At 46.3% G+C, this 15826-nt stretch overlaps 1 protein-coding gene across 1 annotated transcript in view; it reads right to left on the bottom strand.

Moving 5' to 3' along the window:
• The window catches only part of DMRT1 (doublesex and mab-3 related transcription factor 1), a gene marked incomplete at both ends in the record, with an annotated part of 102036 nt that extends 87455 nt beyond the window's left edge, over window positions 1-14581 (bottom strand). Inside the window, 2 exons of the mRNA XM_082842194.1 lie at window positions 10322-10511; window positions 14234-14581. Of these exons, the coding sequence (XP_082698320.1) occupies window positions 10322-10511; window positions 14234-14581 (538 nt within the window). The remainder of the gene's footprint in view (window positions 1-10321; window positions 10512-14233) is intronic.
• Between the last annotated feature and the right edge of the window lie 1245 nt (window positions 14582-15826).

Here is a 15826-nt window from a genome sequence, read left to right as displayed (position 1 = left end):
TCAACTCAGTTCAGCAAACAGTTATTAGTGTTTGATGCATCCAATCTGCTTCCCTGAATTAATGTATATCCGGTATTTCAGATAAACTCCCCAACCTCAGGATCAGAGTTAAAGGGTGATGTAAAAAGAGGGAGTAGTTTTATAAGTGCTGAGATCAATACCGAAGAGTCAGCTGTTAGTATACACTGGACTGAGCTGACATTGGGTGGCTGAAGCAATACCCGAGAACTCTCACTGCCAATAAACATCAGAAAATGTGCTATTACTAGAACACTGAATCAGTATCTTCTTCTGACTACAAACCAGCTGTTTATAGTCTACGTTAAGAGTTTCTTGTGCATTTTTTCTGAAATGCATGCTCAGTGGTACTGTACACTAAGACTGGGTTAGTGATTGTGAAGTCTACTCACAGACGTAAGAGACTAGAGGAAACTGGGTTTGCAAGGTAATCTGGTTCAGCAACAGGGAGCAATATTTATGTGACTTTTCTTAGGGGAATTTTTTTATCAGTTGAAAAGTAAGACACCTTGAGGCTGAAACAGAAATTCAGAACTGCACTTACAGAGTTGCTTGTGACCAAGGCGAAAGGAACCCTGACGAGTCAAGAACCAGTGAGACAGCAGTCAGAGCCCCAGGGGGCCCAGAGGTACCCTCACTCCACTCCCTTGGCTTCATGGCACAACACAGAGCACTCCTAGGCCCAGAGTCCAGATCACCTGGCAGAGGTACAGAATTCACAGTATCCCACATCAGGTGGCAGCTGGCCTTACCCTGGGCCCCCTTCCCTACTAACCTCAGCCCTTTAAGCAACTTCAGAGTCCTCAGAGGCACAAATTAGACCAGCCTATAGAACAAAGAGAGAAATCAGCAATGAAGCAAAAATTGTGGGCCTGGGGGAAGAAGTAAGAGGAAAAAAACAAGACGTTGACGAGATAAAAGGAATCATCTCACGTGAGTCTACAGGTGATTCCGGAGGCCAAGAAAGGCGGGTTAGCAGAAGAGGCTGTCCTTAGCCAAAAGTTAATGAGAGGGAGAGAATGGGGAGTCATCACTCAGTGGGTTTAGTGTTTCAGTTTGGGAAGATGAAACAAGTCCCGGAGATGGAAGGTGGTGATGGCCGCACAACACTGTGAAGGTACTTCATGCCACTGAGCTGTACACTTAAAAACGGTTACAATGGTCCATGTGATGTTAGGCATATTTTACCACAATAAAATCTTTTAAAAATAAGATAGCTAATACAACAACAGATAGGACAGAAGGGCATCCACGAGATCCAAAGAGTAGTGGGTTGGGTGGCTGAGGGGGTCGTCAATGGACAGGATCCCTGAACCAGCAGATAACCAGGAACCCAAGGGTCAAGGACTCCAGGGGGACACAGTGCAGCAGGCAGGAGAAACTGGTGACACAGATGAGCCTTCTGACCTTCCAAAAGTCTCCTACGGCAGCAAACAAGGCCGTACAGCACTACAATGATACCTAGTGTCACCCACCACCTATAAAAGTTTTCCAACGCTATGAATAACTATGGCAGTAAATTCTGAGACCGTCTATGAACTACCCTCTTCCGACTGGCAACGTGAAGAACAGCTGTCTATTCTCATCAGCTCGCGGGTGTTCTCTTCTGCTTTCCACAGGAGTGACGGCGGTTTTCCATTTTCAGAAATCCAAAGATAAAAACTATTCTTGCCAAGTTTCTAGGGCAAGAGAATTCCTTCTCCCTTGTTCTGAGGAAATGCTTGTCACCCAAGGTCTAAAAAGTTGCTTAAGCCCTTGAGAAACAAACCAACGTTTCTACGGGCCAAAAACACAACAAAGAAAATCTGTCACCGGTTCCCTCTATGGTTTAATTCCTCAAACACTATTCCTTTCATTACAAAGTGTACGTGATAATGAGGGAAAAGAGAAAATTTTTAAAAGACTGAATATTAACATATTTCTAGTGATAATAAAATGCAAACCTAGAAAACCCTCCATGATCTAAACTTCTGATCATCAAAGAGACACTGACGGTTTTATATCTTTAGCGTTTGCCAGCATGAAGGCATCTTATTGTTCAATTTTAAAAAACTTCACAGGATGAAGGCATCTTACCTTTTTTTTTTATTTAATGTATTTATTTATTTATGGCTGTGTTGGGTCTTCGTTTCTGTGCATGGGCTTTCTCTAGTTGTGGCAAGCGGGGGCCACTCTTCATCGCTGTGCGTGGGCGTCTCACTATCGCGGCCTCTGTTGTTGTGGAGCACAGGCTTCAGACACGCAGGCTCAGTAATTGTGGCTCACGGGCCCAGTTGCTCCGCGGCATGTGGGATCTTCCCAGACCAGGGCTCGAACCCGTGTCCCTTGCACTGGCAGGCAGACTCTGAACCACTGCGCCACCAGGGAAGCCCGCATCTTACCTTTTAATTCTAAAAAATTTCAGTACGAATCTTCTGGAGCCCTCACACACTGCTGGTGGGAATGTAGTAAAATAGTGCAGCCTCTTTGGAAAATACTGTGACAGTTCCTCAAAAGGTTAAACATAGTGTTACTGTATGACTCAGCAATTCCACTCTTTAATATATACCCAAGAGAATAAAACATATATCCATATAAAAACTGGTATAAAAATGTGATGGAAGCATTACTCATAATAGCCAAAAAGCATAAGCAACCCCAAACTCCATCATCTGAAAAAAACCAAAATACGACTTATCCGTATAGTGGAATATTATTTAGTTTTTAAAAAAGACTAATAAATACATACTACAATGGGGGTACACCTTGCAAACCTGAGGCTAAGTTAAAGAGGTCACCTATGACCCCAGTGTGGGAGCAGATGGAGAGTGACTACTAATGGTACAGAGTTCCTTTTAGGAGGAGATAAAAATGCTCCACAACTAGATTCCAGGGCTGGTGGCACAGCTCTGTGAACTTACCAGAAAACACTGAATTGTACACTTTAAGTAGATGAAGTGTATAGCATGTGAATTTCACCTTAGGCTGTTAAACTACATTTGAAATTTTAGTCATTTAAAAAATTCAGATACATTTAAAAAATATCACAAAAAATGCAGATTGAACATCAATGATTTTACTCTGATACCTGCAAGTGGGTTCATGATCACTAACAGAGTGTTTTAAAACACAACTTCAAATTTAACCATCACTATTCATTTAATCAGCAAAGGTTTACTGACCACATGCTACAAAGCCAGGTACTGTACTATGCACATGAGTACATGATGAATAAAAAATGCAATCCCTGCCCTTAAGATTACACGTTCACAAAGCAGACAGCGGTGTAAACCAATCAAATGTTTCTTTGTCTTTTACATATGCTGTTATAAAACTAACTTGTTATTGTACAGCACAGGAAAATATAGCCATTATTTTGTAATGACTTTAAATGGAGTATAATCTATAAAAATATGTTGTACACCTGAAATTAATAATATTATAAGTCAAGGGCTTCCCTGATGGTGCAGTGGTTAGGAAACCGCCTGCCAATGCAGGGGACACAGGTTCAAGCCCTGGTCCGGGAAGATCCCACATGCCGCGGAGCAACTGGGCCCGTGCACCACAACTACTGAGCCTGCGCTCTGGAGCCTGCGAGCCACAACTACTGAGCCCGCGTGCTGCAACTACTGAAGCCCGTGCACCTAGAGCCCGTGCTCCGCAACAAGAGAAGCCACTGCAATGAAAAGCCCATGCACTGCAACGAAGAGTAGCCCCCACTCGCCGCAACTAGAGAAAGCCCACGCACAGCAACGAAGACCCAAAGCAGCCAAAAATAAATACATACATACATACATACATACACATATACATATATTGTAAGTCAACTATACTTCAATTAAAAAAAAACTAATTTGTGACTTTAAACCCTGTATTTACCTTTTTCGGTGGGTCTAGATGTTTTCCAAATTTCCTTTCTAGCCAAAGCAGACCAGTAGGCTACTTCCTATGTACTTTGTCATTTTAACTTCTTTACAGAAATACTGTCTACAGAGAATTTCTATCAGGTCGGTTAACTGCTATATTTGACACATAAGCAGAGACTTCCCTTGGAATAAATAAAATTGACTGAGACGCTATTTAAAACACTAGGCTATCAAAATGGTCAGTACTATTCATCTTAAGTGTTTCCTTTCATTTAAGCCTCCAACTCTTGCTTCAGCTTAAGGAGATTTGTTTTGTTAAACATCCTGGAAATTTCTTTGACTCTGAATGTAAAATTGGGGAATGCTTTTACCTGAAGGCCTTTTTAAACCTAATCTCCACATCCTCTATTCTACTTGAAATTGAGAGCTCTAAAATCAAATGGAGCTCATCTCATGTAAGTAGCCAGGACCCTCCAAATATCAACTCTCAAACTAACCTGGATAAAATGTTTTGGTGTTTCATTTGAAATGCTTCTTTCTGTATAACATGGAAAACTGCAAAGATAAAAATTGAAATATTTCAAATTTAAATAACTCCACAGAAGATTCTAGGGCAGCAAAACTACTCTGTATGCTACTATAATGATGGACACACGTCATCATTAATTTCTCTAAGCTCACAGAATGTACAACGCCAACAGTGAACCCTAATGTAAACTATGGACTCTGGGTGATTACGCTGTGTCCATGCGGGTCATCAATTGTAACAAAGGTACCTCTGGCGGGGGATGCTGATAATGGGGGAGGTGTGCATGTGCACGGGCAGGGGTGTATGGGAAATCTCCGTACCTTCCTCTCAATTTTGCTGTAAATCTGTAACTTCTCCAATGAATAAAGTTTATTTATTTACTTATTTATTTATTTATTATGTGGTATGCAGGCCTCTCACTGTTGTGGCCTCTCCCGTTGCGGAGCACAGGCTCCGGACGCGCAGGCTCAGCGGCCATGGCTCACGGGCACAGCCGCTCTGCGGCAAGTGGGATCCTCCCGGACCGGGGCATGAACCATGTCCCCTGCATCGGCAGGCAGACTCTCAACCACTGTGCCACCAGGGAAGCGCTAAAGTTTATTTTTAAGAAACTTAAGTCAACATCTTCAATTGTTAGCTCCTCAGTCACATTTCTTACTGGTAAAAACTGCATGGGGACATTATTCCATTTTCAAATTACCACACTGCATGTTTGTAAAGCACTTAAGCCCTTCGAAGGCACATAACCAGGACGGCGTGCGTGCCCTACCGGCATGAGCTCTCTCTCTGTGCTGAAGTGGAATTACTGCTAAAGAAGAGAAGTGAAGGAGGGGGTCCCGCCATTATCAGATGCAGACCTGGCTGACCCTTCCAACGGGGGAAAGGTGAGTGAAAGCAGGCCGTGGGCGCTGGGGGGGGAGGCCTGAGATGGCAGGAAGCGGCTTGATGTGGAGGAGTGCGAACGTGCGTGTGTGTGGAAGCCCAGGGTGCTCCAGAAGGGAGGCCCCAGGAGATAACATTCAGGTCCTTACTTACAAAGGACACGTATGCAGAACCGAATTCTCTACAATGCAGCCCTTCATCTGACAGCCCTGCACAGAAAAGGAGAGGCAAAGAACTATGCGGACCTCGGCGTGAGCTCTGGATAAAATGGCATTCTACTTGCTGCATAGGAGGCTGAAGGAAAAGCAGAATATAAAATAAAACGAAAATAAAACGAGGAGCCCACATTTCAAAGAGGAGGAATGCCTATGAGATTTTTTAAGTCAGTTGATAACTTTCAAAATAAAAAATCTAGGAAGCTAAAATTTAAAAAGTAAAACCACGGAAATAATGCTGAAGTTGCTATTAATTCACCGGCATTTATAACCGGAAGTGCTCACCCTTTTTTCGAGGTGACCCAAAATGGCTGGGAAGAAACCATTTGGTAATCGATAGAGCACCTGTTAGCATATCTGATCCTGCCAGTGTAAGAGACAGCAATGAATAGGGCATTTCTTCAAAAGGTTGTTCCTTCACAGTAACACCCGCAATCATAGATGAAAATAACAACAAGAATATTTTATACCCATGGTGGGAGGAATCGTCAGGCAGTGTTTTGATCCATCTTGGCCAATCTTTGGCTAAGGATCGTAAAGACTTTCTTCTAAGGTGTTATCCTACTCAGAGGGATCAGCTCTCCAAGAGATCAAACAACAGCTTGGTAAACCCAATTTCCTTCACAGAGGCCTTAGAACTCAGCCAGTAATCTCAGCAATAATTCTCGGGCATTTCTCACTCTCACTTTTGGCGCTTTCAGGAGCCAAAAGGAGATAACGAAGAAGCCTCAAGGACATAAACATCTGCTGGATTTCACTAAACCACTGCCCTTGCAGACACTCAACGTCAGGTATGTGAAAGAGAAGGTGAGCAACCCACCCCCGTGGAAGCCAGGTTGGTGGGCTGCTCTATCCCATGACAACTGCTACAACTTTCACCTGCTCACGAGGTAACTGCAAATCCAAGCCTTCCACGTCGATATAATGGAATACTAGGCCATTAAAAAATTCCAGTTTTAAATGAAAAAAATAAGAACTACACACGGGTGGGAACAATACACTCCCATTATGTTAAATATATAAATTATATATACACATACACACGTATGAAAACGATAAACAGACACGCAAGCTTGCACGTGCAGCTTGTAATCAATCCTGGGATAACAAAGAGAAGACCCTACAGGTTGGGATTGGAATATATTCGTTGAATATGTTTTGTACTCTATAAATGTTTACCGTTTACCTGCATAAAAGTAAATGTTATTTTAAAGAAATCCTTATCTCTGGAAATTTAATACAAGCTACATATTTGTCAGCAGCACACTACGCAGGAAGTTGGGCCCACTGTGCTGCATAAAACATGAGGAACACTCTTTAGTCAATCTGTCTTGTCACTGCTTCTCTTTCTCTCCCCCTCTCTTCCCCCCTCCCTCCCTCCCCTTCACTGCCCTTTCTGTCTTTCTCCCTCTTTACATTACACAGTTTAATTCTACTGGCATTTCTGTTTTTCTCCTGTTCAAGTCCCAGCCCAGTCCAGAAGTTAATGATCCCAACTCAAGAGCTTTGGTGGAAGTCCTGAGTAATGATGTTGGATGGGGCTCCTGCCCCACCAAGATGAGCTGGCCCATCTTTCTTGGGCAGGCATAGCCTCCCCGCCCATACGTGAGCACAGGAGCGACACATTCTGCTGGCTTCCACACTCCGCTCCCTTGGAGTGCTGGTTCAAGACTCCAAAAGGACTCCAAGGTCTATCAGCTCCAGAAGCAAAGAAGGGAATCTGGTCACATCCTCCTTGACCCTGAACTTTCTATCATGCTTCCCTGCTGCTTCTATTTGTAACTTTCCCTATCACCACTCTGAAATGCCCTGCGAGAACTTCTTTGTCATTCTGAACTCCATCTAGCCTGAAATCCTTCTCTAAGGCTTCACTATCTTGGGGTATACTATCAAACTCTGACACCCCTTCCACTGAGGTGCAATGCAGGACAGCAGGCTACACCAAGTTCACCTGTGGTTCCCTACCAAATGCCCAGCATTGACATTTATCCATCACGGGCCTGTCCCTGTATTTCTCCCCGTGAAGACTAGTGGCTGCAACCTTCCATGCCAGCCAAGAATGGCGCTGCCCCTAACAGTGTTCCTATTTGCCCATCAGCCCTAAATCCCTTCTGAGGATTAAACCATAACCTCTAATTGTAACTGTCCATTTTCCAAGGAAACACGGCAACTATTCCCACAGCCTCACTTCACAAGCAGGTGAAGAAATTCATGGGCTTTGGGACCAGACAGACCTAGGCTGAATCCCAGCTTAATTCAGCTTTATTCTGGGGCAGTTTCCTTACCACTGGCTTCCTTATCTGTAAATAGGAATAATAATTCCTACTTTATAAGATGTGTGTGAACATCAAATGAGTTACTCCCCTCTTTACTCCTCTGGAACTTCCCCTATCAGTCCCTCCAGCTGAATCCACCAGGTCTGCCCTGACCTGGTAGTATTTGGTAATTAACCTTACACACAGCTTAAAATCCCAAAGTGCAGGAATCATATTTCTGACAGATATACTCCTTCCTTCTTAAGAAAAGGAAAGTTTAGAAACTGCTGTAAATATATATTATGAGCAACTGAGCTAAAAAAAAAAAAGAAAATAATACCATTCCCTTTGTTAGCTACAGAATCTGTAGCCCCAGTAACACACACAGGGACAGATACACAGACACAACGACCCGCAGCAGAGATTACAAGTCTATCTCTCACCTGCCTTCTTTGGTGCCCGCTAACCTTCTTCTTTCTAATGGTCAAGGCTCCTAGAACCTTCAAAAGCCTCAAAGACCTCATCCCTCATTTTTGAGAAGAGGAAACAATAGGACCAGACAGCTAAAGTGACTTGTCTAAAGTTGCACAGCTAGTTAAATGACAGCTAGGCAGCTGACAACTTCACCCTGGTGGTTAAGCGCAGCAAACTGAGTAACTCATGAAAAGCTTACTTAAGAGGAACCGCACCGCAAGACTCCATTTCATGGAGGCTTAGAAGGCTCAAAAGATTCTGTGAACCTCGGCACATGTGTTTAATATGAAATATATGCCTGCATTTGCCAACAGAATGTCACGGATCTTTGTCTGGTGGATTTCTTAGAGCCCCTGCATTCTAGACCAGTGCCATTAAATAGAGCTTTGTGAGAAAGGGACATGCGCACTTGCCAGCATGGCAGCCCTCCGCTATATATGTGCCTGTTGAGCATCTGAAATATGGTTAGTGCCACTGAGGAATTAAATGTTTAATTTTTTTAATTTTATGTTTTATTGTGGTTAACCTACACGCAACATGAAATTTACCATCTTAACCATCTTTAAGTGCACAGCTCAGTGGCATTAACTACATTCATAATGCTGTGCAACCACCACCACCATCCATCTCCATAGCTCTTTCCCTCTGGAAAACTGAAACCCTATACTCATTAAACAATAACTCTCTATTCCCCGCTGCCCCCAGCCCCTGACAACCACCATTCTACCTTCTGTCTCTCTGATTCTGACTACTTAAGTATGAGTGGAATCACACAGTATTTGTGTTTCTGGGACTGACTTGTTTCACTTAGCATAATGTCCTCAAGGTTCATCCACATTGTAGCATGTGTCAAAATTTCCGTCCTTTTCAAGGTTGAGTAATTTTTTGACCACATTTTGCTTACCATTCATGTGTCAGTGGACGCTTGAGTTGCTTCCACATTTTAGCTATTGTGAATAATGCTGCTATGAACATGGATATACAAATATCTCTTTAAGATGCTGTTTGCAATTCTTTTGGGTATGTACTCAGAAGTGGAATGGCTGGATCACGTGATAATTCTATTTTCAATTTTTGAGAAACCACCATACTGTTTTCCACAGCAGCTGCACCATTTTACATTCCTACCAACTGTGCACAAAAGTTCCAATTTCTCTACATCCCCACCAATATTGTTATTTTCTGTTTTTTTGATAGTAGTCATCCTCATGGGTGTGAGGTAATATCTCATTATAGTTTTGATTTGCACTTCTCTAATGACTAATGATATCAAGCATCTTTCCTTGGGCTTCTGACCACTTGCATATCTTCCTTCGATGAATATTTTAATTTTATTTCACTGTAATCAACTTAAATAGCAAAATGTGGCTAAGGGTTTCCATACTGGACAGTGCAGCTCTAGAACACCATAATTCTTGAGGTAATTTGGAGACCCAGTGCAGTAAGCATAGTGAGCTTTGAAGACAGATGGACCAATTCAGATACTTTCTAGTTCTTCAGATGTAGCCAGTCACTTAAAATTTTTATACCTAAATTTTCCCACGGTATAAAATAGGATTAATACTTCCTTCTTCTAAGAATGAAATGAAATGAATCGGCATACATGCAGCCACTGGTATAATCTTAGTACCTGGGAGAGAATTGAAGCCAATGGACACGCCTTGCCTCAACTTCAGTATCCACTGATAGCTGACACGTAGGATTTGGCTTTTTTAGACAGTCTCCCCAGATGGACTTCAGTCCTTTCCAGAGAAATGGACTTTCATTCTAGGAAACAAGGATCTTTAGCTCCCACCAAGAGGACCCACAAATGGAAGGGGCTGACTGAGATGAAATCTGGACTCTCACTTCTCTGGGATTCTGTGATGCTGACCCTGCCCAGATTCAGCCTTGACAAATAACCAACAGAAAAGTGAAGTCGTCAAACTTCTGGGTTTTTATTTAGGCCCACCTCCTTTGTGAGGCCGTCAAAAACAGACCTTCAGAAGGGAGGATCTTTTAAGAAACCTCTAAGCTCTGAATGTGCTCTGGGGCGCAGGACCTTCCCGAGACTCTGTTTCTGTGGCCACGCCTTTCATCCCTCCATCCCAGCCACAGGCTTACCTGCGGCTGCCGCGGGCGGGGTCGGGGTGCTGGCCGGCGGGGTTTGCGAGGGGCTGCTGCCCTCAGTCATCAGGCATGGGGTGCTGCTGTCGTTCTCCCTCTTGACGAGCAGCTCGGCCGCGCTGGGCAGCGGGATGGGGTGGCTGATGCCCAATTCCTCCTCCTGGGCCTGCTGCCGTCTCAGGGCCACCTGGAAGCACAGGGCAGTGGGTCACCCTCCAGCACCCCAGAGTCACTCAGTACCGCTTTGCCAAAGCCATGGAAGCCCCACCCACCCCAGGGTGAGGCCTGAGAATCCCTCCTTGCTTTTTTTTTTTTTTTTTGCGGTATGTGGGCCTCTCACTGTTGTGGCCTCTCCCGTTGCGGAGCACAGGCTCCGGACGCGCAGGCTCAGCGGCCATGGCTCACGGGCCTAGCTGCTCCGTGGCATGTGGGATCTTCCTGGACCGGGGCACGAACCCGCGTCCCCTGCATCGGCAGGCGGACTCTCAACCACTGCGCCACCAGGGAAGCCCCCTCCTTGCTTTTTAAAGCTACCCAGGTAACTCTGCTATGCAGCCAAAGCTGAGAAATGGTTTCCAGCCAGAGTCCCTGGCCCACAGTTAAAGCACTCCTAAAATGTCCCTTAAACAAGTGAGTATGTAGAGCAGCGGGAAAGGCTGGATGAGAAGCTGCGGAGTCAGCAGAGGCATTCAGCGTGAGGAGAAGCCAGCACGGAGAGACTAGGAAGGAAGGAGAATGGGGTCACTCACTCTTTCCTTCCACAGATGTGTCAAAGGCTGCTGTACCGGGAACAGCGACCAGCAAGATACAGCAAGGTTAGATTAGTTCCCAAGGTACTCACTGTTTAAAAGGAGAAGCAGGAAACAGGCAAACATGCAACTGCAACTCAAGACAAAACGTGGTAAACACCACAGGACAGGCATACACTGATCCTCCCGAAGAAACCGGGGCAAAAACGGCTTTAACTGTAAGTATAAGCTGCAGGTGGTACTGGAACGGGGCCTTGAAGAATAGGATGAGTGGGGCTTGACGGGCAAGGATGAAGGGGCAGAACGACCCGGAATAAGGGAGCAGGGTAGGCAGGGAAGGCAGGGGCTGCTCAGGAAACCTTGCAGAGCCCTGTTCTCTGTGGCAGAGGGAGCACATACAGAAGTAATGGGGAAAAGGGGGCTGGAATACAGCGCTGAAGTCTCAGGAGAGAGAGGCTGGAGGTGGAGAGAAAGGGAGAGGACATGTGCCGCATTCCAGGCAGGAGGGAAGGAGATTCAAGTGGGGGCTGGAAAGGACGCAGCGTACCTAAGACACTCCTCATCATCCCTCTTCTTTTAAATAACATTGTTTAAGGTTGAAAAAAGAGGTGTCAAGAAAATAAATTGTATTGTGGCTTACTACAAATAACAAAAATGGAGACTTTCTGTTGAAACTGACCATTGGTAATAATGAAATGAGAAAGGGAAGCACCTGTACCTCAGAGGCCCAAATACAAGCCGAAAGTTGAAATCAAAACGGTAAACCAGAAACACAACTACAATGTACACATTGTCTTAGGAATACCGTAGTCCAAATTTAGAAAAATGATTAATTTGTAAGTAATTTTACTCATAACAAGAGGAGTCTTCAACTTTAAAAATATCCTTGAATAATCCATTAAGATTAAATAAATAAGCTTAATTCTTGAATTTTCTCTTATTAACCAAGAAGTTTAGGAACAGAACATTAAAGATTTGACCACAAATTTTTTAAAAGAATACCCATGAACTTGTGAAGTATGTCAATGCAAACTTAGACCCTGGTTTACACGGATCCCATGCATGCACAAAACATACAGGGTATTACATAGTCCATAAACTTAAAACACTTTTACAAAGACCTCTCAAGCGTTCTTAGGAAATGTTATTTAAATGGGGAAGGTGGGGCAATTGATTTAAAATGCAATTGTTTTAGAGTCAGATCTAAGATCAATTTCAAACTATTTTAGAATGACTAAAAATGCCTGTTACATGAATGTTAAAGGATTTCATTCAGCACAGCACAAGCCTTCTGGTGTGGAAAATAGCGAAGTTTTCATACTATAAAAGTAATCTCGGGGCTTCCCTGGTGGCGCAGTGGTTGAGAATCCGCCTGCTGACGCAGGGGACGCGGGTTCGTGCCCTGGTCCGGGAAGATCCCACATGCCGCGGAGCGGCTGGGCCCGTGAGCCATGGCCACGGAGCCTGCGCGTCCGGAGCCTGTGCTCCGCAACTGGAGAGGCCACAGCAGTGAGAGGCCCGCATACCACAAAAAAAAAAAAAAAAAGTAATCTTGAGTTGCTTTTGTTTTTAACAAAGCAAACATCCTCCTTCCAAGTTACTACGCCTATTAATATAGCTTATTCAAAATTAATGGCCCTACTTGGATATATATTTTTATTATTTTGAGGACAATTCCTCTCCCAAGCATACTCTCCATATTAAATATTAAAGCCAACAGGTAAATGTTCAGAAAACTTTTCTACCTACAAATACAATTTAAATGTTCATAAGGTTTTTTTTCAGTAAACTCATTATGATGCATTTTAATGCTACACTCAGTGTATTCTTTTCATCCATTACAGATTAAGATAAAAGTCTATAAAGAAACTCAGTAAAACAACCTATATTTCCATGAGTGCACTCGCAATCTGTGAAGCCAAAATATATCTAGTTTAAAACATTTCAAAATTGGATGTACATAAAAAGTATAATCTCTAAGCATTTGTGCACTCCTGTCCAAGGATCCTAAATCATTTTCAATGGGGGCTATTTACCCATTCCTAACCGAAAGTAGCACATAGTAAGCATTTCTTTGGTATCTTTTCATTTTAAATAACCTGTTTTAAAAGGATGCAACAGCTTTTAGCGGGAAAGAATGTATATTATTCTCTTCTAAAAATCGTTTTAGGATACCAACGACGTTAACCGTTTCCGTGAAGATGCTAAATTACTGCCCAGCTTAGGATGCTTTAAAAAACTAACACACTCCATGAACGGTAGACAAAACCTCAAACTCTTGCTCTACTCCTCTGCGTAGATTTTAAAAAATTCTTAGGTGTGTTTTAAAACACACTCAAAGTAATTTGTACTTTAATAACTTCGGTGGAGACAGCAAATTTTAAAAGGCTAATGAAATTTCCGTAGTGCTCAAAATGGCTTAGACACTCAACCTGGATCCACCCGGGCAAATACGAAAAATGCGCCAAGAGCACAACGAGGACCACGCCACCCTGGCGTCCGTTACAGCGCCTTTTCCAGAAAAACAAAGCCTCTCGACGCGTTTTGCGGATAAGCAGCAGCCAGCCGGGTCTCCGCTTCGCCCCTAACCAGTAGCCAGAGCGGGCACCCTCCTTAATATAAGCGCACCTCTCTGCTCGAGGCGGAGTCAGGGATCCCACTGAACCACGAGGGGGCAAACCCCCCAACTCTGCTCAGAGAGCGAGGTCAGAGATCCCGGGGGGGCCCGAAGGCGCAAACCGCGAAACTCTCTGCCAGAAGCGGGGTCGAAGATCCCGGGGAGCCTTCCCCAGCAGTGCGAACCCCGCAACTCTCAGCTCTGAAAGGGAAATCAGACATCCTGGGGATCCTCGGGACCCCCGGGACCGCCGAGACCCACGAGGGGGCGAACCCCACAACTCCTATTGGAGGGAGGGGTCAAGGATCTGGAGCCGCCGGAGCAGAGTAAACCCCGCACCTCCCTGCTCCATCGGAGAGTCCAGGCCCTCCGAGAGCGGCGTCGGCGCGTGGCTGGGAGCCCGGGCCCCGAGCGCGCCGCGGCTGTCGGGAAGCACCGCCACCTTCTTCCCGAACCCGCGCCCCCCGTGGCGCCCGCCTGGTCCGAGGGGCTTTACCCAAAAAGTTAAGGGCTGAACCCCGTTTCCGGGGCGCCCGCACTCACCTGCGCGGCCATCACGCGCTGTCTCTCTGCGATCAGGTTGCATTTCTTGCACTGGCATTCCCGCCACATGCAGAAGCGTTTGTGGCCCTTGAGCGCCGACGCGTAGCCGTGGTTCCTGCACCGCGCGCACTTGGGCAGCCGCGGGGACTTCTTGCTCGCGGCGGCGTCCATGCCCGACGCCCCCGAGCCTGAGCCGCCGCTGCCCCCGGCGCCCGCGCCGCCCGTGGTCCCGAGCAGCGCCCCGGCCGCTTTGCCGAAGCCCCCGGCCTTGCCCTGCGGTGGTGACCCAGGGGCGTGCGGGGCCTCCGACGGTGGCGAAGCCTTGCTGTATGCGTCGTCGTTGGGCATGGTGCCCCAAGGAGATGCGCAGGGACTCTCCGGTGGCTGCAAGGGGAGCACCCAGCCGACGGCAAGGCTCCCAAGAAGGAGGCGCAGGAGGCGTACGCGCTGCAGCCGGAGGTGCAGCTGGAATGGCGACGTCGGGACTCGCAACGCCCAGAGTGATGGGGGGTTGTGCCCGTTTGTTTTTTTTTTCCTTTTTGCGCGCGCGCGGCGCAGAACTTTTGGATACTTTTCAGAACGTTCCCGGGATTGCCTGCGCGGGAGAAGGCGCGAGGAAGCGCGGCCACGCCCACCGCCCCCCAATTCTAGGCACCGAGCTCCCGCTGCGTGCAAGCTTGCACAGGCTGCAAACACCGAGGGCATTGCTGCAGAGCCACTGCAAACGCACACCCGGAGCAGAGGTGCTCGGGGATTGTGTGATCCCTGTACGCTCAGCGTGCCCAGGCCGGGCTGCCCTAGCACGCTGCACGGAGGAAGCTGGGCTTCGCAGCTCAAGAAGGTTGCTGTGCATCTTAGTCGTGAAGGCTGCTTGGAGGAGGGGCAGACCACCCTGTGGGATCCTCCAGCTCCCTTCCCCCCAGTGACGCCATTTTCCAAGCTCGAAAGGGCAGACTTTGAAAGAAGCCAGCCAGAAAGTGGTTTCTTTCTCATTTAAGAGAATTAAGTATGAGGTGGAAGGCCTGAGAAGAGTCTCTGCGCTTATAACAGCAAATAAGCTCCTCAGTGTGCGGGGGTTAAGCGCGCCCCACATTGGGCCTTTCTGTTCTCCAGTTACCTCTTCCTACACCTGTGCTCGTTTGCTCACAAAATCGCCACCCGCTGGCTCCAGATAACTTTCAAATCTGGAGTTGCAGTCCTTCTTGCTTCTTACTTCAGCGGCATGCAGCTTCTTGCCTTTGAGGCAACTTCGCTTAGGACCTGCAGGCACTGGAAACTCGGTCTTCTAAAAACCTCTGTTGGGGTGGGGGTGGGGTGGGATGTAGACATTTATCAGAATTCATTCCATACTTAAGATCTGTGCTTTTTTTTTTTTTTTTGCGGTACGCGGCCCTCTCACTGTTGTGGCCTCTCCCCTTGCGGAGCACAGGCTCTGGACGCGCAGGCTCAGCGGCCAGGGCTCACGGGCCCAGCCGCTGCGCGGCATGTGGGGTCTTCCCGGACCGGAGCACGAACCCGTCCGTGTCCCCTGCATCGGCAGGCGGACTCTCAACCACTGCGCCACCACGGAAGCCCAAGATCTGTGCATTTTAA

The sequence above is a fragment of the Leucopleurus acutus genome (genome assembly GCF_964270905.1).
Source record: "Leucopleurus acutus genome assembly, chromosome: 7".
NCBI lineage: Eukaryota > Metazoa > Chordata > Mammalia > Artiodactyla > Delphinidae > Leucopleurus > Leucopleurus acutus.
Note: the sequence above shows the minus strand (reverse complement) of the source record. Positions and strands in the feature narration are given on the sequence as shown.